This window comes from Chlamydotis macqueenii, chromosome 18, assembly GCF_036417535.1.
Source record: "Chlamydotis macqueenii isolate bChlMac1 chromosome 18, bChlMac1.mat, whole genome shotgun sequence".
Classification (NCBI taxonomy): domain Eukaryota; kingdom Metazoa; phylum Chordata; class Aves; order Otidiformes; family Otididae; genus Chlamydotis; species Chlamydotis macqueenii.
This window is the reverse complement of record NC_141573.1, coordinates 1,544,019-1,564,957: the sequence shown is the minus strand read 5'-3', so window position 1 is coordinate 1,564,957 and position 20,939 is coordinate 1,544,019. Positions and strand designations below refer to the sequence as shown.

Genomic DNA, 20,939 nt, shown 5'->3' with positions numbered 1-20,939 from the left:
GCCACGTGCCAGCGTCCCACCCTCAGCATCTCCGGAACGCTCCGTCCCGCACCGCGCGTGGTAGGACGCAGAGCCCCGGCCGCGCCGGTGGGTGCCTTACCCCAGACAACCAGGTCGGCGGAGGCCTCGTCCACGCCGCGGGAGTTGGTGGCCAGGCAGGCATAGGTGCCGGCGTCAGCGAGGTGCGCGGGGCTGACGAGCAGGCTGCCCGACTCCAGCAGCGTGAAGCGAGGGAGCTGCACCGAGCCGCTGGCCAGGATCCGCTCCCCTGGGCGACACGGGGGGGCTCCATCAGCGACCCGGCCATCGGCCACGCCTGGGGGCCACCGAGCCCGAGCCTCTTGCCCCCGGCCCCTTTACCCTTCTGCCAGGTGATGGCCGGGCGCGGAGCCCCTGAGGTCTCGCAGTTGAGGACGACGGACATGCCGTCAATCACCGTGCTGTCCTGGGGACCCCTGGTGATGTTGGGGGCGATGCCTGCGGGGGGGACAGACGCACAGCCACCCCTGAAGCCCTTCCCGGCACCCAGCCCGGAGCTGACCCGCTCCATGGGGAATCTCATCCCCATGGGAAGCTTTCCTGGGGTCCCCAAGCCCACCTGGGGGGGTCCTGGGCACATCCCACCCAGGCAGGGTACCCCAGGGTCCGGGGTTGGGGGGTGGCTGGCACCTACTGGTCACGGCCAAGTACGTGGTGGTCTGCACCTCGCCGGCCGCGTTGCGGGCGAAGCACTGGAACATGCCGGTGTCATCGGGGACCAGGCCGCTGATCTGCAGGCTGCCATCTGCCAGGAGCTGGAAGCGGGACAGCTTCTCCAGGGGGATGAGGGCAGCGTCCTTGTACCAGGCCATCTCCGGGGGGGGCACGCCTGCAAGGGCCAGCGCCACGTCAGGGACGGGGCAGCGGTGGCACGGGGCGGGGAGCGGCTGGGGAGCAGCTCACCTTTGGCTTGGCAGGGGATGGCCACCACCTTCTCCATCTCGGCCGTGATGTGCCTCTCCGGCTCCTTGACGAACTGCGGCGGCTCTGCGGAGGGAAGCCCGGTACCGGGCGTTAATGCGGGGCTCCTGCGGACCCACCCCCAGAGACCCCCGCCTGCCGCTTCCCATCTCATCCCCGTGGCTGAGACCACCCCAACTCATCATCTATGTGGTTTGGGCTCGGGAAGGAGCTCACCCAGGACGGAGAGGTAGGCGCCCTCGGCCACGGCGGGCACGCTGCTGCTGCGGAGCACGGCCTCGCACTCGTAGTAGCCGCTGTCGCCCAGCGCGGGGTTGAGGATGGTGAGGCGGCGGCTGTAGTCGCTGATGCCACTGGAGAGGGGCACCCCGTCCTTCTTCCAGACGATGTGCAGCTTGATCAGCGGCCTGGGCGGGGGGCAGGAGCACGTCAGCCCCAGCCCCCCTGCACCCCGCCGAATCCCCGCTTCGCTCCACCCCACGGCACCACGGAGCCTCGGCGGGAAGGGACCCGGGGGCACCCAGCCCTGGGGCCGGGCGATGCCAACGGGGAGATGCCCCATCCCCGTCCCGTCTGCCCCGACGCCACTCGCCTGGCGTTGGCCACGCACTCCATGGTCACCTCCGAGGTCCCGGCCACCACGCTGGTGTTCCTGGGCGGGACAATGATGGTGGGTGCGATGGGATCGGCCGGGCCACCCACGTCTGGGGAGAAGGAGGCCAGAGGGACAGCCATCAGCACCCCTCGCCCCCGGGGGTGTCCCGACCCCCCTGTAAGGCTGAGGGGGCACCCGAAGCCCCGCGCCCGCTCTGCCCGGCACGGAGCAGACGAAGGCGGCAGCGACCAAAGGCCCACGGGCTCTGCTCGCCAGCGGGAAGGACGGGCAGGTCCAGCCCATCACCTTGGCATCAGGGGGCCGTCACCCCTCCCCCTAAACCTCCCCACCCCCGGGAGCCCACGGCACCCCCGGCACCGTGCCGGCTGGCAGGGCGGAGGGAGAAGGGGAGTACATAAAGCAAAATGATTGCACCAATAAAAAACCCTCGCGTAGGCGCCGTAAAAACGCGATCGGCTTGAAAGCTGCTGATATAGCTGAATCCATAAACACGGGCTCCGGGTTGTTTATCGTGCGCCGGGACGCCGCGGCACGCAAACACAGATTAACGGGGCACGACGGAAAGGGGGGCAGGCAGGGCCCTCCGCGGAAAGGGAGAACCTCCCCACGGAGCCGCGGGAGGGGAGGCGGGGTACGAGCACCACTTTGGGGCATCTGCCCCGGGACGGGCTGTCCCCACCCGAACGGGGCTGGGGGACCCTCGGGCAGGACCTGTGGTGTCCAAAGGGACTGGAGGGACGGGGTCACAACGGGGACCCCCAGGCAAGGGCTGACCCGCAGCAGCGCGGGCTGAGAGGGGAACACGGGCCGGAGCGGGGCAGGGCGTCCCGCAGCAAAGCCGTTCCCGTCGGGGCTTCGTTGTACCCGTCCCGTCCCATCCCGTCCCGCCGCCCAGTCCCGGGGCACGGCCAGATGGAGCCCCGGCAGCGGGGACGCAGCGGGAGGCCCTGCCCGTGACACAGTTAGCGCCCGCAGCACAGCCCAAAGCGCCGAAATAAATTCTGAAGCGGCCGAACTGTTAAGTCAGCAGAAGCTGGAGCCTCCGAAGAGATTTACTGCAAATTAAATTTGGGAGCGAGCCAGGCGGCGCAGGGGGAGCGGGGCTGGGGGGCGAGGGCCCCGCACTCACTGGCCACGGTCAGCGTGATGGGCTGGCTCGTCTTGTTGTCCCCGTTCTTGTCATTCACCGCCTGCACGTAGTAGCGTCCCGCGTCCGGGGCCACGGTGGAGAGGATGACGAGGGTGTTCTCCAGCGTGATGGCTCTGCGGGGACGAGCGAGACGGGGACGTGAACCCAACGGGGACACCGATACCGTGGGCTGGGACCCTCGATCCCCCCACCCAGCACCCGCAGCGCACCCGGGGCACCCCCACGGGATGGGCACAGCCCCCAGCCTTCCCTCCCTCCCCAGGCGCCGGCCCCCGGACAGGGGCTCGGCTTGGCCACAGCCCCAGACACGAGCCGGGGCCAGGACGGAGCCCCCCGCCCCCCCTGCACCAAGCGCAGCCCATCGGACGGCGCAGATTAATAGGACTTCTTATTTTTTTAATTTTTTTTTTATGGAACGATCTAATCTGCTGGAAACATAAAACGGTTTGGGGAATACATTTTTTTTTTTCACCATTAAATACGAGATAAAGGAGTTTTATCTCCTCAATCCCGCTTTGCAAATAGAAAGGAGACCAGTTCAGCTCCTGCATAATGCGGGTTACGGATTCAATTCCCGCACGCTGCGTCTGTCAGCGTCGGGCTGGCCGCTCCGGCGGCGCCGGGGTCTGCCGCGGCCCCACGGGGACGCCTGGCACGTGCCGCACCCCTCTCACCCATGTTCCTCCCTCTTATTTTAATTTTCGTGTTTGTAAATTCATTTCCCCAGTGACAAACAGAGCTGTTCGTCGCCAGGCTTGTCTCTTGGTGGGTTTTAGCACGACGCACTCAAGATGTCCATTAAATGTCCTTACTGCAGGGACAAGGGCGGCCGAGGGAAACGCAGCCCCTCTGGACGCTGGGGGGATGCTGGGGGGACGCCGGGGGATGCTGGGGGGACACCGGGGGGACTCACATGCGGCTGCTGGGGGTGATCTTCCGGCCGTCGCGAAACCAGGTGACTTGGGGCTGGGGGAAGCTGGCGATGCGGGGCGCGCGGATGACGGCCGCCTCACCGTGCGACACTCTTTGCTGCTCCTCGCTGTCCTCGAAGTTCCCCATGTCTGCAAAACGGGCGGGAGAACCGCGTCAGGGGCTGGGGAGGGACGGGCGACGCGCCCGGGGTCCCAGCAGGGGCCGGGGAGCAGGCTGGAAGCCACGGGGATGGGCTCCCAGGGGGACGCAGAGGGGCTGCTCTGGGCTGGCACAGGCCATGGGATGGCAGTGGGGTGGCTCAGACCCCGCAGGCTGCTCCCGCACACCCAGGGCTGCGCTCGTACCGGGATCCATCCCTGGGTGGGAGCAGCACAGCCCCGTCGCCCGCACGCCGGAGCGCGGACCCCTGCCCCACGTGCCCCCCGCGGAGGATGGGGGGCAATCCTGGGGCTCCCTGCCATCTCTCCCTGCCCCGATCCACAGCCCAGCGCCCGGAGCATCCCGCACGACCCCGGCTCCGTGGGCAAAGCCGGGGCACCCGCCGCCTCTGTCCTGCCCAGCCGATCGCAGGCGGGGAGCGCGCGGCCGCTGAGGAAGGCGGAGGGAAGCAGGGTGCAGGGAGAAGGGGGGCAGGGGATTTTTATTGACTTCCCTTAATTGCTGTAATTAAAAACATGTAAAGAATCTTTTTTTAACGACTTTGCCATTATCATTAGTTGTTAGCACAGCTGCCTTATTAATTTCTCATTAGCTTCCTGATTTGTCGTCGCTCCTCAGGAAGGGGCTTAGGGGACAGGGTCGGGGGCATCCCGGCGGGGAGGGGGGACAGGCAGGGACACGTCTCCCAGGACACAGCGCCAGCACCCTGTGCCTCAGCACCCTCCCGTCCTGCTCCAGCCCCCCACGGTGCCTCCGCATCAGCCCCCAGCGCAGACCCCTGAGGTCTCGCCTGCCGCGCTGGGCTCCGCTCGTCCGCCGGCCCCGCGCCAAGGACCCCAGCCCCCGGCCCCGCCACCCCTGCTCTCGCACTGACGGATGCGGCCGCCTGGCCCTGCACACTGCTGTTTGCTTTCCGTAACGATCACAAAAGGCGTTTGCTCTCAGCGCTCCACGCCGCTTTCGCGCTGCGCGGCGTCTCACCCCGCGGCGAGCCGCAGCCGCCCGCCTGGTCACGGTGCTGCGCGTTTCCCAGCCGCGGCGTTCCCAGCCCTGCCCATGGGGTACCCCCCTGCACCCCGACAGCCCCGTCCCTCCCAGGGATGCTCCACGCTCTTGTCCCCTCTGTCACTTACAGGCCACCTGCACCTCGGTCTGGCGCTGCAGCAGGGCTCCCATCCGGTTGCGGACGATGCAGCGGTAGAAGCCGGCGTGTGTGCGGTCCAGCGAGGTGATCATGTACCTGCGGGAGAGACGAGCCACCTCCGCGGTGACATCCAGGTCACCGTCACAGCCCCCGGAGAGGCTGCGGGTCCCACACAAACCCCTGTTCACAGCTGGGCAGCACCCCCTCTGCAAAGTGCCGGCTCCTTCCCCAAAAAGCAGCTGCTGGAGGCACACGCATGTGCATGCCTGTGTAACCATGTATGTGTGTGCATGCACGCACAGGCTGGGGTCACAGCCCACTGCCCCACGCCGCCGCAGAGCGGCTCGCGGCCATGCACGCAGGAGGTCCTTCCGTCGCGCCGCGCGCATGGCACGTGCCGGTGGCCATCGGCCATCACCCGCACAGCGCCGCGGCGGATGGTGACTCACCGTCGCGAGCGGGAGGCACCGGGCTGGGTGGCTTCGAGCTGTCGATGCGGAGGCAGCTGCTGGGGACCTGGCACCCGCTGTCCTGACCCCGCCGGGGTCCGCCGCTATCACCCCACCTCGGCCCTGCATGCAGCCGAGCCCAGCACTGCTCTGAATAGTTGGGGCTGAGCCGCTTTGTCACCCCCAGCACCAGCAGCTGACGCTCCCGTCTCGCCCGGCGGCACCGCCAAGCTGGGTTGGGCACGGTGGGGCTGGCATCAAACCTGCCGACACCCACCCACCCGCGTGCCGGGGGTCACCCCTTCTCCCACGGGAGCACAAGATGCCCTTTGGGAACGAGTCCTTGAGTGTCAGAGCTGATATTTAAAAATGCTCCCCAGAGGCTTTAAATAAGATATTTCCGTTCCCGGGAGCTGTCAGGAACTGATGCAGACACGGGGAGTAATGGGCCCGCTCTCCTTGCGGTGTCCTCGTTAATAAATCACACGCGCGCACCGTGACTCCGAAACGCACGCACGTGGACGGACGGGCACTCGCCGATGCTCACCTGCCCGCTCGGCGGCGGTGGAGGGGCACACGCGTGGTCCCCACGCAGACCCCCCGCACATCCCCCTGCCACATCCCGCGCGAAGGGGCTGGCGCAAAGCCCCCAGCACTGCCCACGGGCCGCCCTGCGGGACCCCAAACCGCCCCCACCCACGCACGAAGCACCCGCTAATGCACGGCCCTGCTTGTCCCCATGTCAGCCTGGGACACCTCGGGGGGCAGAGGGAGCCCGCGCCCCCGCGGTGGGGACACCCCTGCGGCCCCGATTCACTGCACCCGGTCCCTGCGCCGGCGGAGCTGGAGGAGCTGTTACAGAGCCGAGCTTTCGCACGCACCTCAGCGCTGAAAACAGCCCAGCGAAAGGAAGTCAATGACGGGGCGCAGCCCGGCCCGCAGTCACTGACCGCGCACGAGTGGGGGCTGCTCCCCACCGCTCTGCTCCCATCCAAGGCGGCTCTGACTCGACGCCCTCCCCGCATCGTGCCCGGCCGTAAGGGGACGATCACCGATTCCACCCCCTCGCACTGCAGGCGGGAGGAGGCGGAGGGGTGAAATGTGCAGCCCCACAAAGCCCCCACCCCAGTTTGGGCAACCGAGACCAGCCACGGGCCACGGCTGCTGCGCCGTGGCCAGGAGCTCCCGGCCGCTCTCCTCCGCCGGGAACCGACCCTGCTGACTGCGGGCACTTCCCCAGCCGGGCGGCTTTGCGCACCCGCCAGCCCGGAGGCACGCTCCGCACCGCCCGAGCCGGGACGGAGCTCTGGCCGCGCTCCCGGCGCAGCCCGTGCCGCTGACTCCGCTGTTTGCGAGGCTGGTTTGGTTTGTTTGCAAAGACGGAGGTTGACAGGGCATCGTCCGCGGGGAAAAGAACTTCGGAAGTGAGGAATGACCCACGCTTCGAAAAAAAACACGCTGATGGAAAATAGCGGCGGTCTCCAGGCTGGGTCAGAGAGTGGCAGTGCCGCGCTCAGCCCCGGGGTCAGGACGGGGCTCTGGAGCCAGGAGCCTGGGGGGGTTTGCAGCAGCAGCCGGCCGGCAGAAGGCTTTGGCACCGGATGGACGTGACAGATGGACGGGCTCCAGGTCAGCAGCAACGCTCTCCCCGTCCATCCGTCCGCCCAGCCCGGCTCCCATCGGCAGCTCCGCCACGGCCAGGCAGGGCACGGCACGGCATGGCACCACCATCAGCCATGACCCCCCATCGCCCTGCAGCCCTGGCGAGGCTGCGGCAGAGCGATGCCTCGGCTGACGCCGGCAGCTCTGTTATTGTAGGGCTGCCGAGAAGCGTGGGGCTGACGCTGCCGAATTATTATTAGATTGAGGGGGTGGAGAGGGGCCGGGAAAAGCATCAGCCAAAGGATCCGAGCCATCAAACCGAGCCAGGAGAGCGCAGAGATCCGTGTGGTTCTTCCAGTGCCGCCAAGTAACAGCAACAGCTGGACTGGATTTTGGATATAAGCACATTGGCACGGTCCCCTTTGATTAATATCCTGTATAATGACTAATTAATTCTAGAGGGGACGTGTATTTGAATAGTTACTGCGTGATAATGAAATGTCAAGTGAGCATTAAAACGCACTTACCAACGGTTTAACGACTCCCAGCATCCGAGCCACACGTCCCGGCACCTCTGCCCGCGCCCGGCACTGGGCTGCCGCTCAATATGTTTTTAAATAACCCCCCTGGAATTTCAGCAGCCCCCATTAACGGCGTTATTGGATCTCAATTAGCTCCCGATTGGAAACAGCTCTGTTCTGACCCACGTGGCCGGAGCCGTCACCTCTCCGCTTGCCAGAAGTGCTTTCCTTCCGTCAGGGGAATTTCACGGGCGCCGGCGGCCCTGTAAATCGCCGCCTCAATTGGCCCTGCCAGAATAATGAGCCATTTCATAATTAATGCCCGGGTATTAATCTGCCGCCTTCCCACGCGGCGGGCAGGGGAGCAGGCGCCCGAGCCTCAATCCGTGCTGCAGCATCTGCAGGGCTCCGGCACGCTCCTCACCGGGAGCTCAGCCACCACCACCACCCAGCTTTGGGGGCACCTTCGGGTGCGAGAGACCCCCCACCACGTCCCTCCCGTGGCTGCCTGAGCCCCCGGGAGGTCCCCTCCATCACCTCCCGCCAGCCCCGACTTCCCGCTGCGGCACCAGTGCTTGGCCAGGAGCGACCCACACCCCCACGCAGCAACGCCGAATGTGAAGCTGGAGCCACCAGCACCAAAATCTCACTGCTGGGCTCCCAGCAGCCTGGTTGCCACCCCTCTGATGTTCATCAGCTGCCATTAATTAGGTTATTGGATAGCAATTAGCTCCCCTGCTCAGGCTGGCCAAGAGCAGGGACCTGAGCAGCGGCACAGGTTGGGGTCCCAGCAGGGAGGTGGGGGTGAGCCCCCCTTGCTCGCCCCCAGATCTGTGCTGTGAGAGGGTCCTAGTTCCACATTTGACATAATTTAGGGACAAAGTATGGGCATCAAACATCGGGGGTCCTCAAAAGGCCTTAAAGGATCCCACGTGCGTGGCACGCCGTGTTCCCCACATCCCCGGGGGCCGCGCACCCCAAAATACCCCCAATCCAGCAAGGGGGGGGTCAAAACAGCCCCAAATCCGCTCCTCCTCAGGGCCCTGGAGGGCCAAAAACCAACCCCAGGGCTCACGGGGTCTTGGCGCCGCAGTTTGCCCTGGAAAGCCAGGGTTCTGGCTCCGAGTTCCCGGCAAAGCGGATCTGGGCTGTTGGGAAGAGGCGAGGGATCCTTCCGTGGCTGCCAGGCTCCCACACCAGCTGCGGGGGGACGCGGGGAGGGGAACGGGGGCTGATTTAGGAGATAGAAGATGCGTCTCCACGGATGGGAGTCTGTCCAGAGGTAATCTATGGGAAAGGTAATTTCCGAAGGCAGCAGGACTCGATGCAACCCTTAATAGGACAATCTCATGTGATAAATTACCAGACCCAACTAATCTGCATGTTAAATTTCTTGTATGAGAAATAAATATCCCCAATTCGCCAGAGAAGCGCCTGCCTTCCGAGGATTTCATTAAAGACATCAAGCTGCCTGATTTGCATGTTACGATTCCTCGTACGAGAAGAAGCCGGGCTCCAGAGAGCTCGCAGGAGAGCCCGGCGCCGGCGAGATTACACACGGAAAAACAGAGCTGGCCCCGGAGAGCGCGGGGCCAGCGTGTCAGGGCACGGGAGCGGAGCTGTCACCTTAACAGAGGTCACAACAGACATCAGAGGGGATGGGGTTTTGCCGCGGGGTCCCCAGGCGTGGGAGGCAGCGGGGGTTCCCCGGGAGAACCATCGTCACGCAGCCCGTGCCAGCAGCGAGGAAGGAGGCAGCAAGTGGGTGAGGGCAGGCTGGTCCCTGATCCCCCGCGGTTCCTTATCCGCCGTGATCCCCAGGGATGCTCCTAAGGAGGGAGGGCTCCACGCGCGCAGAGCCAGGCTGGTCCCCAATCCCCTGCAGTCCCCAAGGATGCTCCCAAGAAGGGACAGGTCCATGTGCACACAGAGCCAGGCTGGTCCCTGATCCCCCCATGGTCCCCGATTCCCCACGGTCCCCAGGGATGTCCCCGAGGGCGATGGCTCCATGCACACAGAGCCAGGCTGGTCCCTGATCCCCCCATGGTCCCCAATTCCCCACGGTCCCCAGGGATGTCCCCGAGGGAGATGGCTCCATGCACACAGAGCCAGGCTGGTCCCCAACTCTCCCACAGTCCCTGATCCCTTGCGGTCCCCAGGGATGCTCCAGAGGTGGGATGGCTCTGCGCGCAGATGGAGCCAAGCTGGTACCCGATCCCACGGCAGTCCCCAAGGATGCTCCCGAGGGATCGGCTCCACCTGCATGCAGCGGGACTGCCTTGGCCCTCGCCGGCCCACGGCCGGGGTCCTGCCGAGCCCGATCCCCACCTGCCCTTCGCCGCACGCCAACAAGTCGCTCGGGTGGCAAGCTGGCGGCTGAACTGCTGCGGGAAGGAAAGGGCGGTTGCCATGGAAACATGCTGCCAAACAGGGAGAGCAGCTCCTTCCCTCAAAACCCGGCCTCAGCTCAGCCGACCCACAGATGAGGATGAACTGGGATGGTTCACGGGGAGCGCAGGGCTGAGGGGCCAGGAGCCCCAGCCTGCAGCCCCCAGAAAAACGGGAAATGCACAAGGGCCACAGCAGCCGGCGTGCCAGTGGGATGCGGAAGAGGATTCGGGGAGGAGTGGCGAGGACACTGAGGCCAAAACGCCCAGCAACAGGCCACCTTGGGCGGGAACCGCAAGGCGATGCCACCGAGCCTGCCTGGCTCCCTGGCTGCAGGCACCCTGCATCCCGTCACAGGCACAGCCAGGCCCTGGGGAAGGTCCCTGCAGCCCCCGGCGCGGGGACACGCTGTGGGACATGCGCCAGCCCTGAGCTGGTGGGGGACCTGGCTGCACCCGCATCCCTCACCCACGCTGCCGATGCACCCACAGCCGCTCCCGGCCCCCACGCGGACAGCAGCATCCCCGAGCCTCCCCGGCCATCAGCACCAGCCCTCCCCTGTCCAAGGATTACTCTGTTTCTAAACTCATTAACTTTTAATTACTACCTTCCCACTGCCTGAGCAGGCTGGCTCCGTGCCATCGACATCTCTATTAAAATTCAATTTCTGCCCATCATAACTAATTTTGGTCCTTCGCCTTCCTCACCAGCAGCCTCCAGTCCCGGGCAAGATGTCCAAACTCTCATCCCAACCCATTAAATCCCCGCAGAGACCCGGGACACGCAGCATGCGCCAGACAGAGAGAAGCTGATGCCGGCGGGTTGCATCCTCGCCACGGCGAGGACGGGTTAAAGCCAGGCGGTGATTTGCATAGAGGCTGTTTGCTTCATTAGCCGCGGCTGGGTTTGTTTGGGTTTTCCCCACGTGTTTGTTTATTTTCTCGCTTCCTTCCTTAATCCTTTCTGGCTGGAAGCTGGAGCTGGAGGCGGGGGTCGGGAGCCGCGGGGAAAGGGAGTCACCTTGGTGTGGAGACGCAGGGATGCGGGGCTGCCGGGCACCCCAGAGCAGAGACAGGAGCGCTGGCTCCTTTCCTACAGGAGGGGAAACTGAGGCACGGAGCAAACCCAGGGGCAGGCCCGGGAAAGGAAAGCAGGAGTCCCCAGTCTGGGTTTGGAGGCGCCCCCCAGGTGCCCCAACCCACTCCGTGGATGGGGCGGGCAGAGCCCGGGATCGGGGTCCCAATGCCTTGCTCCTGCCAGGGTGGGTGGCTCTGCCCCAGCGCAGACCCATCCCACCGGGACAAACACCCAGCGCCGAGCCTGGGGCACGGGGGACATCGCAGAGCCACCACGGTTCGGTGTGGGACAACCCCTATCGCCCCCAAGGACAGCCACTGCCCCAGCACCCGGCACGGCAGGCGATGTCGGGGAGGGGACGTCACCCAGCCACATTGTCTGCGTTCCTGGCATCCCGGAGCAGCCCCGCGTTGCCACGGCAACACGAAGCCTGTGGATTCAATGCCTTCAGATGGGGAGCGGCCTGTCTCCGGCTGAATTATTGATTAAAACGGAGAGGATGACAGGCGCGCGCAGATGAGACGGCGAGAGGTGCCCGGCTCGATTTAAAGGCTGGCCGTGACGCGAGGCCAGCCGTGACACGGCCGGATTAGCGGGCACACGGGGCCGGATGCCCAAACCTGGGGTGATCTCTCGTCCCCTCACGCAGGGCCCGGCGATGCCCGCTGTGCCGTGGCGGCATTCCGGGTGGGATCGGCCGCGGGTGCACGGCGGCGGGGACTCACCGGTACTCCAGGGAGAATTTGGTGAGCTCCCGGCTGTTGTGCAGCCACTTGAACTCGAGGGGCCAGCTGCCCTCCGCCATGCACGTCAGGACCAGGCGGTTCCCTTCCAGGTGGACCTGGCTGCGCACTGGCTCCGTCTTAAAGTACGGGGACACGTCGTCTGCGGAGAGAGGAGGGAAAGGAGGTGAGCGACACGCCGGCCCCACGGCAGCCGGACCGCTTCATCCCGGGCACAACCGTCGCCCAGCAGCACGCGGGCAGGAGGATGCTGGTGGCCACCTCCCCGTCCCCCCAGCCCAGCCAGGACCCCAGACCCCCCCGCTGGCCATCGTCCCCCCGCTCCGAGCCGTTCCCCAAGCCTATCGACGAGGCGTAGCCCACCGAGGGTTTATCCAAGCCGCCAGCTCTACCTTATTCCCGGCCACCTCTGCGGCGTTTCAGAAGCACCGAGCTTTTAACTCGGGGGGCAAAGGGGGCGGAGGGGCTGCGCGCGGAGCCAGACATCAACACTTACTGCTCTCCTGTTTTATTTGCTAAGTAAAACTATAAATCGAACCACACAGCTCCATTTTCTGCTTAACAAATGGAAGCCCGTTTACTTCAAAGGCACATTCATATTCCCCAGCAGCTTTCAAGTGCGCTTTCAATCACGGCTTCGGGTTTTTTCTTCGGGGTAGGGCTTTGCTTTCTTCTGCGCGCGAGCTGAATCCCTGCCACAGCTCCCTGCGCCGTGAGCCCATACCACAGCAGCACCCGCGGGCTCAGCCTGCCCCAGCGCCCCGCCACCCTGGGGAGGTGCCACGAGTTTGCGGGAGCTCAGAGGGCACCCAGGCACCGTCAGACCTGCGCTGCGGGTCCCCTTCCTCTCCTCTCCTCGCTGGCGGGGCTGGCGTCCAGGCGCAGGATCTGCGCCTGCACATGGCGTGTGCCACCTCTACACGCATGTGTATGGCATGTGCCAGCTCTGCACGCGTGTGCGCGGGGATGTGCACACGTGTCCCCACCACGGTGCGGCAGGAGCTTGACCTGCGACACCGGGGCTTCGCCCACGTCGGGCTGGAGACCTTCGGGATTACGGCAGCCCACAGCTGGGGCCGTCGCGCAGCCTGACACCGGCTCCGGGGCCAAACGCCTCAGCACGTGAGCCATGGGCCGTGGCAGGGGTCCGGCTGGGCTGGATGCAGCCGATGCACCACCGCAGCGAGGATCCACAGCAAAGTGGGGCGATCCCCAGGCACCAGCATCAGCCGTGCCCGCACCGGCTGCACCAGAAAGCCGGACCGGGGGGCCCGGCTGAGCGCACCGGCGGCACAGCGGGACTGAGACCCGGCGTGTTCGGTGCACTCGCCATGCCGAGCCCAGCACCCGGCGCTTGGGAGGCGTTAGTTTGGGAGGCAGGGTGCTCCTGGCACACCTTCCCCCGGGCCCGCGCGCCGTTTGCGTACATCCTAATTTGATTTTAAGCAGCTAAGGCTCATCTCGCTTTGAAGCGCCCGAGCCATCTGTTCTGCATTAAGCGGTGAAAAACGGCACAGGGGAGGAGAGGCGGCTCCTAATTCCCCTATTGATCGCGCGATCGTTACCCGCCCGCCAAGGTCACGGCGGCCGCCTTGGACCCAGTGGCTCCCGTCCCGTCCCCATCACAACCGGCTGCTCCGCTGCCCTAGGAAAGGCAAAACCAGTCGTAGCAGGGGACTGGGGAGTCCTGGGCGTGCTGGGCATCACTTGGGAGGTGAAGGCGGCACTGAGCTCTGGACCGCAGCCCAGCGCTGGGGCGGGAAGGAGGAACCCGGGGAGCGGAACGCGGCTGGTTTAGTGCCAAGATCTCCGGAGAGGCCCCCAGGAGCGAGACAGCCTGTTCCCGGCCTTCCCCAGCTCACCGGCTCCCCGGCTCCCGCCCCCAGCACAGTGTGGTTCGGAGGGGAGAAGGGTGCAGCCCCTCCGGCAGCCCTCCCTGCCTCAGTTTCCCTCCGCTCCCCGGCACACCGGCAGCACGTGCCATCCCGGCGTGTCGCGGGGGCTCCTCTCCCCCCCGTCCCGGCAGCAGGACAGGCCACGGCACCCCCAAATTCGGGGTGCACAGGGGTGCCCACGACCTCACCGCAGAGCTGGCGCGGGCAGGGACCGCGATTCCCTCGCACCCAGACCCGGTGGGAGGTTTCCTGGGGCGGGACACAGCCACGTCCCCCACCCCCAAACGAAGGGTCATTACTGCTAATTCCGCCTCTCCCCCATCTGTTGTGACTGTGTACACTCCACTTGCTAATTAGAGACTAATTAGTTGGTGCAGAAATTCATCACTTTCCAAACACAGGCGGCAGCGGGAGGCGGCCCCAGGAACATCTGCACAGCTGCTGGCGGCGCGGGCTGGCGCTGAGCTCCCCGGGGCCACCGGCCGGGGAGTGCCATTCCATGCCATGCCATGCTGTGCCGTGCCATGCCATGCCGTGCCGTGCCATGCCAATCCAGCTACGCCAGCCCAGCCCGCTCCCCTACGCACAGAGATGCCACCAAACCGTGCCACCCCCATCCTGCCCGCACCGGCCCCCGTGGCACCAGTGACCCTGGGGCCGAGCCCCACCGGTGACATTGTCACCGGACTGATGACGGATGCGATGAACAGGACGCCAAGCGCTGGCAACCGGGAAGGGGGACGACGCCGGCTCGCTCCCCCCACCGCCGGTGACATTTTAATGCCAGGGCCTCACCGGGCACTAATCCTGCCTAATGGGATCCCAGTCTCTGCCCCTGCACTTTATTTACACGAGGACTGCCAGGCGCTGGGCCGGAGCGCGCCGCATTAGCGCCGGGGAGGGGGTGGGATGTAGGCCAGGGGGCCCCGCTCGCGCCCGAAGAGCAGTAATGGATCCTAATTCCCGGGCGTAATGGGTGAGCTGGGAGCTAAGCCCCCCTCTCCCCAGCTTCAAATCCCTCTTGATGGGAAGGGCCGGGGAGTTTTAAGCCCAGGAATCCCGGAATGGCTGCCAAGGGCAGGGCGCTGCCAGGCAGCTGTGGCGGGGTAAGGAGGGCGCGAACCCCCCGCGTTCAGCAAACCCCAGCGAGCGGGGCCAAAATGGGGATGGGGGCATGATGCCCGACCTTGCGGGTCTCCCCGGCCACCCGCTAAGGACCAGCAGCTCACGGGACGCCCAGGTCCTTCTCCCGTCCTTGCTGGGATGCTTTGTGCGACCCTTGGTTGCGGGTCCCTCTCCTGCCTGGCATGGTGACCCCGGGGACAACATGGTCCCCGTCCCCGCTCAGCGCAGGGTCACCACCCCGCTGTCCCTCGGGGGGGGACACCCAGCCGCTCCCCAGCTCGCTAACTGGAAGCTGATCGCTCCATTGACGTGAACCAGAGCAAGAACCAGTGGGATGAACTGGGCAGCCCCAACCATGGCAGTGCCCGCGGGACACCCCAAAACCTGCTCCGCTGTCTGCACTCTGCCTCGGGGTGACACAAGCCACGTCCCCGGTCCCCCAGACTCCTCCATCCCTCCCCGGGCATCGCTGCCCAGAAAGCAGGACAGCAGCCAGCCGGGAACGCCGGCACTGCCGCCGAGCTGCCCCGCGCCCTGGCCCCCCCGGACCCCCCCCCAGCACGGGGAGATGGAGCTAAATCTCTTCTGCATCAGACTATCGCTGGCGCTCCGCAGCACGAAGAGATTAAAAAACAATAAAGAGAAAGCGAAACCCTCCGCTATAATTACCAGCCTTTAGCCGCCAGCGGAGGCAGGGAGAGCGGGAGGGAAGGAAAAAGGGGGAAAAAGAAACAGAGAAGAAGAAATCCACTAAAATTTTAATAGGAACCACTGCATTTAATTTAACGACACATTTTTTCAATTACCAGAATAATTGTTTTATTCATAAAACGAGTTTCAATAAAGAGGGTAATTTTCCTTTGTTTTTATTATTCATTTGTGTAACATATTTGCGGCGCAGTTCCCCAGCGCCGCAGCCGCCGCTCCGCATCTGGGGGCTGGGGGAGGCGAGGCGGGGAGGGCTGCGCGGCAGGGAAGGGGTTAAACATTGCCGGGGCACCCCACGGCCCCCCAGACGCAGCACCCGTGGGGGTCCCCAACATCCCCGGTGGGGTCACAGCCCTGGTTGGGTGCAATGAGCCACCACCCCAGAGACCCACCCGGCCACGGCGCCATGTCCCTGGGGACAAACCGCGTCCCCTCCGCGGCCGCCACGGCTGGGCCGCCTCGTGCCCGGGGTGCTGGCCCAGGGCCCGCGAAGCCCAGGGCCGTGCCGCTGCCCGAGGAGCCGTCCCTTGGCTAAGTTGCGTTTTCTGCTCGTTGGATGCCCGCGTGGGGTCGGGAGGCACCAATTTTTCAGCGGCTGTTGGTAAATTCATCGGCTGATTAAATGGTGCACGGCCCCATTGCAGGGAGCTGCCGCGACGCCCCGCCACGGCCCCCGGTGTCCCCCCGCCACGCTCCCGTCCCGGGACGGTGACGGGGCCGCGCAGGGTGGGTGGCCGGCAGGTGCGGGGGGATTAGCAGCGCTCTCCACCGCGGCCGGAGCCATTAGTATTCCTGAGACGCGGCTTCATCCCCTTAATAAAAAGCAAACACAGAATTGAAATGCCGAACGCTCCTGGCACCTGGGGAGCCGCGAAGCGTGACGTGCCGCCGAGCGGCGACGCAGGCACCCGGGGGGTGCCAAGGACTAAGCCGAGCGCGGGGTGGGGACGGCGCGGGCGCCTTCACTGAGCCCCGCTCGCCCCGCTGCCGGCGCCTGAGCAGAGACGAAGCGACCCGAACCGCTACCCCCCGAGCACAGGCCCCTCAAACTCGCCGCACGTGTGGTCCTCCACTTGCCAGCGCCCACCTGCTCCACCGGCAGCCCCCCGCCACGCCACCCTCATCTGGCACCACGGGGCCAGCGCTGCAGCCATGCCCCCCCATGCCCACGCCGTGCCCCCTCGATTCATCCTCTCTCCCGCCATGAATCAATGTCGGCTTCAAATTTGGGGAAGGGGTGGCAGGGAAAACGCCAGACCCAGCCGAACGGTGACGGAGAAGCACCGGTGAGAGTGAGGATCGTGGCACCCATGCAGCACCGCTCACCCACGGGGACGGCGGAGCCCCGAGCGCCGTCGTGCCAGGACACCCCGCCGGCACAGGGCTCCTGGCAGAGCCCAGCTTCCATCGCACCGCGCGGCAAATGCAGGTTTGGCAGCAAAACCCACCGGCAAAGGGTTTCGGTGCCCGGCGGCCGCGTGCCGGGGCGCCGTGCCAAAGCGCCTTCGCTCCTCCCCAACCCGCCGGGCTCCCGCAAATGCCCCCGGCGAAGCGCAGCGGGAGGGAGGCACAGCGCGGCGCTGGGCTCGCTCAAACCGGGGATGAAGGGCGGCATGGCCACGCCAGACGAGGTGCCAGCCCCGCTCTGCCGGGACCCCCAGCCCCGCGCCCTCGGTCCTGATCCCAGGGAAAGGGCTGGCCCGGGAGCGCAGGGTCAGACACGGGGGACACCCCAGCCGTCTCTTGTCCCCCCCAGGCTGGGCTGGTGGCCATGGGGTGACCCTGGTCCCCGCTGGCACACGGAGCAGTGCCAAAGCCCAGTCCTGCCCATCTCAGCCCCACAGCTCAGCCAGGTCACCCCACGCACCCCCCCCCCATCGTACCACCATTTAATGTGGTTTCTTTTTACTAAAAAAAAACCCTCCTAATTGCAGATGTGTCCGTTAATCCTCACAACTTACTTTGTTCCCTTCCTTCCCTGCTTTTCCCCTCCCTCCCCTTCTCCCCCCACTGAGACCAAGAGCTTTAAAACTCTCCTTCTGGCTATTAATTAAAAGCAACCGCTCCGCTATCGTGAGTGTACTTGCCATAAATTAATAGCAGCCTTCTTAATCAAATCTTATCTCCCTCCCGAGCGCCTGGCACCGGGGTTGGTATCCCAATCCGCCCGGCCGTGAAATGCAATTTCCACTGCTCCGGTGGACGCGGCAGCACTGCTCCATCTCCTGCTCCCCGCCCGTACCTGTGCCAGCACCGCCTGGGCCGGGAGGGACGGCGAGGGGACCGGCACGCTGACCGCGGAGGGGGCTCCCAAAAGCCACTCCGCGTTTCTCAGCCGTTTACGGCGTTTATCCGCAGCCCCCGCGGACGGCGCTCGCCTGCCTGCGTTATCGAGAGGGCACAACCTGAGCCCGGGGGTTTCGGCACTCGCTGGTGGCACGAGGCTGTGAGAGCGACAGTGGGAAATCATCCTGCCGGGGCTGGGGGCACGGGAGGGCGGCACGGCCACGGCACAGCTCCTGGCGGGGACCAGCCCAAAGTGATGCTCTTGGACCTGCAAGCTCGCGGTGCTGCCCTCGCCACGGCACGCCAGAGAGCATCGTCCCCACTGCGCGGTTCCCCAGTCCTTCATCCCCAGGATGAGGACGAGGATCGCCCACAGACGTTCCGGGTGATGCCATCCCCGGGCACAGCCCCTTCCCACAGCACCACGGTGCCAGCCGAGCCCCGAGTGATGGGGAGATGATGGGCGCTGCAATCGGGAACACCAACAAGGAGCTGCTCCTCGTGAAGTGATTGCAGAGCGGAGCTGAGAGGGTTTTTAACAGAGGCAGAACTGCCTGGAGAGCCTCCCCGGCTCGGCCCCCGTCACGCCGCAATGGCGGGAATAAAACCATCTCTGCCACACGTAAGGGGGGCCGCAGCGCCGAGCCGCTAGCAGGTCAGCGCAGGGCGGCACTGCCCGCGTTCGGAGGACATGGGAGCGTCTCGCAGGCTGCGTCCCTCCAGCAGCAAACCCCGGAGCTGTGCCAGGTGCCGTGCCCGTCCTGCCCACGACCGGGCACCGGTGCAGCCCTCCGGGGAAGAGCGGGACCACGACGGTGCAGCCGAGAGGCTCCCGGAGCCTTCCAGCCACCCGCACACACCCCGCAATGACCCTCCCCCCAAAACGCACCCATCCCTGCTCCGATGCCTCAAGCTGAGCCCGTCAGACAGACTGCTCGTGGCGTGGTGAAGGGGCACGGTGGGCTGGCAGCCACGCGCACGCGGCTTCGTGGGCTCGGGCCACAGCTCCCACCTGCCCGCAGAGACGCGGGTGAAGCTGGACACCTTTCCATCTCCATCCACACGTCCACGCAACTGCTTTAGCAATTTCCTCATGGAGAAAAAGGTCTTCTCCGTGGCGGGGGAGCCCTTGGGTGATGGGGCCAACTCTGGCACGCGTGCAAGAGCGTGTGCACGTCACCTGCACAGCAAGAGGGGTCCGGAGAAGGAGGGGAGCCAGACCCGGCGTTGTGACGCCAGCAAGGATGCAGGCTGGACCGGGCAGAGCACAGAGCTCCGGCATCGCTGCCCCGCTCCCCTGCGCCTCCCTCGGAGCAGATTTGGGGTTTCTTACATGCCGTAAGCCGATTGCAGAGGTGTGTTAACGGGATTAGGTGGGAGGCCGGGAGAGACGCAGACCTGAGGAGCCGCTCAGTGGAGCACGGCTCCTGCCCGTGTGATGCCAGCAGGATTTGCAGGGCCGGCTTTTAAACTGATTTTCTTCCCTTAAGCCTTTGGAAAGGTGAGGCTGCAGGAGGGACGTGGGCTCTGCCACCTCCTCGCCCCACGCAAAAATCCTGCAGGGCCCCGGTGTGGGGTCACGTCCCCAAATCGGTCCCCGCGGCCACTCCTGCCCTCGGCGCCCACACCGAGATGGGCAGGGTGACCCCGCAGCCCCTCGGGCAGCACGGGTCCGGCTGGGCACCCCCAGCGCCCCGGGAAGCAGCATGATGACCCCGAGCCCCCGCACGGCCCCATCCGCACCCATCCGCAGGGATAATCCGCGCTGGCAGCAGGCACCGGCGCGGCTCTCGGTGACAGCCCTGCGGTTAATGCAAGCTGACCGCCACAGGGCACGGCCGGGGGTGGCCATGGCCTCAGCATCCCCCTCCCCAGCTGCACCCAGTCCAGGGGAGCTGCCCAGATCCCCCTACCCAGGTCCAGACCCAGCGCGGGACGATGGGGACACCGATGGGGACCCCAGCAATCCCTGCCTCCTGCATGGAGCAGCTCAGCGAGCGATGGCCCCCGGCTCCTCGCGTGGTCCCCAGCACGGCACCGGTGTCACCTGCGAGCTGCACAGCAGTTTTGCCCGCGTCACACCTCATCCATCTCCGCCCGCGCTCCGCCACAGCGCTCCCCGGCCTCGGGGCGGGGAATGAGGCAGCAGGTGCCATTTCCAGGGCCAGCGGCGCTCGGCAAAGCCCAGACACAGAGCGGGAGCCCCAAACCCAGCCAAGGCGGCCCCGGCGCGGTGCACGGCCAGATCTGCCACGGCACAGCCGGCACCGGCCAGGATCCAGCACCCAGCGGCTCCGAGCGGGGCTGGCACTGCCCGCCGAGGCCATGGCATCCCCCACGATGGACAGGGCATCCCCCAGGATGGACAGATGGATGGATGGATTCCTGCCTTGCGGGATGCCCTGGCCACGTTGCCATCTCCCCTTCCTCCTCCTGCATCTGTCTCCAGGCCCATCCTTATTTATTTATTTGTTAATTAACTGCTGTTTCCATAACAAACGCTCCAGCTTCTCCCAGCCTCCAACAGCCCTGGGGCTGGATTGTTAACTAGGATTTTAATTTGTTAATTAAAAGCAGGATGGCTCCATAACAAGCTCCTCTTGCGCGGTCGGGCTCTCAGAGGGCTCAATGGGCTGGGGGCTGAGCCGGCAGCCTCGCCATGCCCAGCCCGAGACAAAGCCACCTTCCTTTGCGGTCCCATCCCAGCGATCCCTTCCCCAAACACAGCACAACACCCAGCACACGCTCCCAAAGAGGGTCCCAAACCTGGAGATCGACCCCCATTGCGGTGGAGCTGGGGCCATGCCAGCATCAGGATATCCCAGCTCCCACGCCTCGGCCCAAGGACCCCAACCAGCCCCTGCGGCACCCGGGACGCGGGCCAGGTGCATCCCGACACGGGCCAGGGAGGGCCCGAGGTGCTCCCGGAGCCAAAAGGAGAGACGTCAGCCCTGGCCGGGGAACAGCATCTCCTTCAGCCGCGCGCCCAGGAACAGAGCGGGGCTGTGTGCCTGCCCGTCCCCGCCTGCCCTCGCACACCCAGCCCAGCTGGAAAAAACAACATTTCCCCTTGCGGGAAACCCCCAACAGACGCACACACGGCACCGTTCCGCGTTCCCGGGCCGCGAGCCCCGACAAGCAGAGCTTTGTGCTCGGAAGCTCCGAGCGGCCCCTACGGACCCC

The 20,939-nt window shown here is 65.6% G+C and overlaps 1 protein-coding gene across 1 annotated transcript in view; it reads right to left on the bottom strand.

Moving 5' to 3' along the window:
- The window catches only part of SDK2 (sidekick cell adhesion molecule 2), a 44,591-nt gene that overhangs the window by 15,024 nt on the left and 8,628 nt on the right, over positions 1 to 20,939 (bottom strand). Inside the window, exons 2-11 of the mRNA XM_086762414.1 lie at positions 11,725 to 11,884; positions 4,952 to 5,058; positions 3,640 to 3,787; positions 2,706 to 2,839; positions 1,553 to 1,664; positions 1,177 to 1,367; positions 943 to 1,026; positions 674 to 868; positions 361 to 477; positions 101 to 268 (exon numbers count right to left, since the gene is read on the bottom strand). Coding sequence (XP_086618540.1) covers positions 101 to 268; positions 361 to 477; positions 674 to 868; positions 943 to 1,026; positions 1,177 to 1,367; positions 1,553 to 1,664; positions 2,706 to 2,839; positions 3,640 to 3,787; positions 4,952 to 5,058; positions 11,725 to 11,884 — 1,416 coding nt within the window. The remainder of the gene's footprint in view (positions 1 to 100; positions 269 to 360; positions 478 to 673; positions 869 to 942; positions 1,027 to 1,176; positions 1,368 to 1,552; positions 1,665 to 2,705; positions 2,840 to 3,639; positions 3,788 to 4,951; positions 5,059 to 11,724; positions 11,885 to 20,939) is intronic.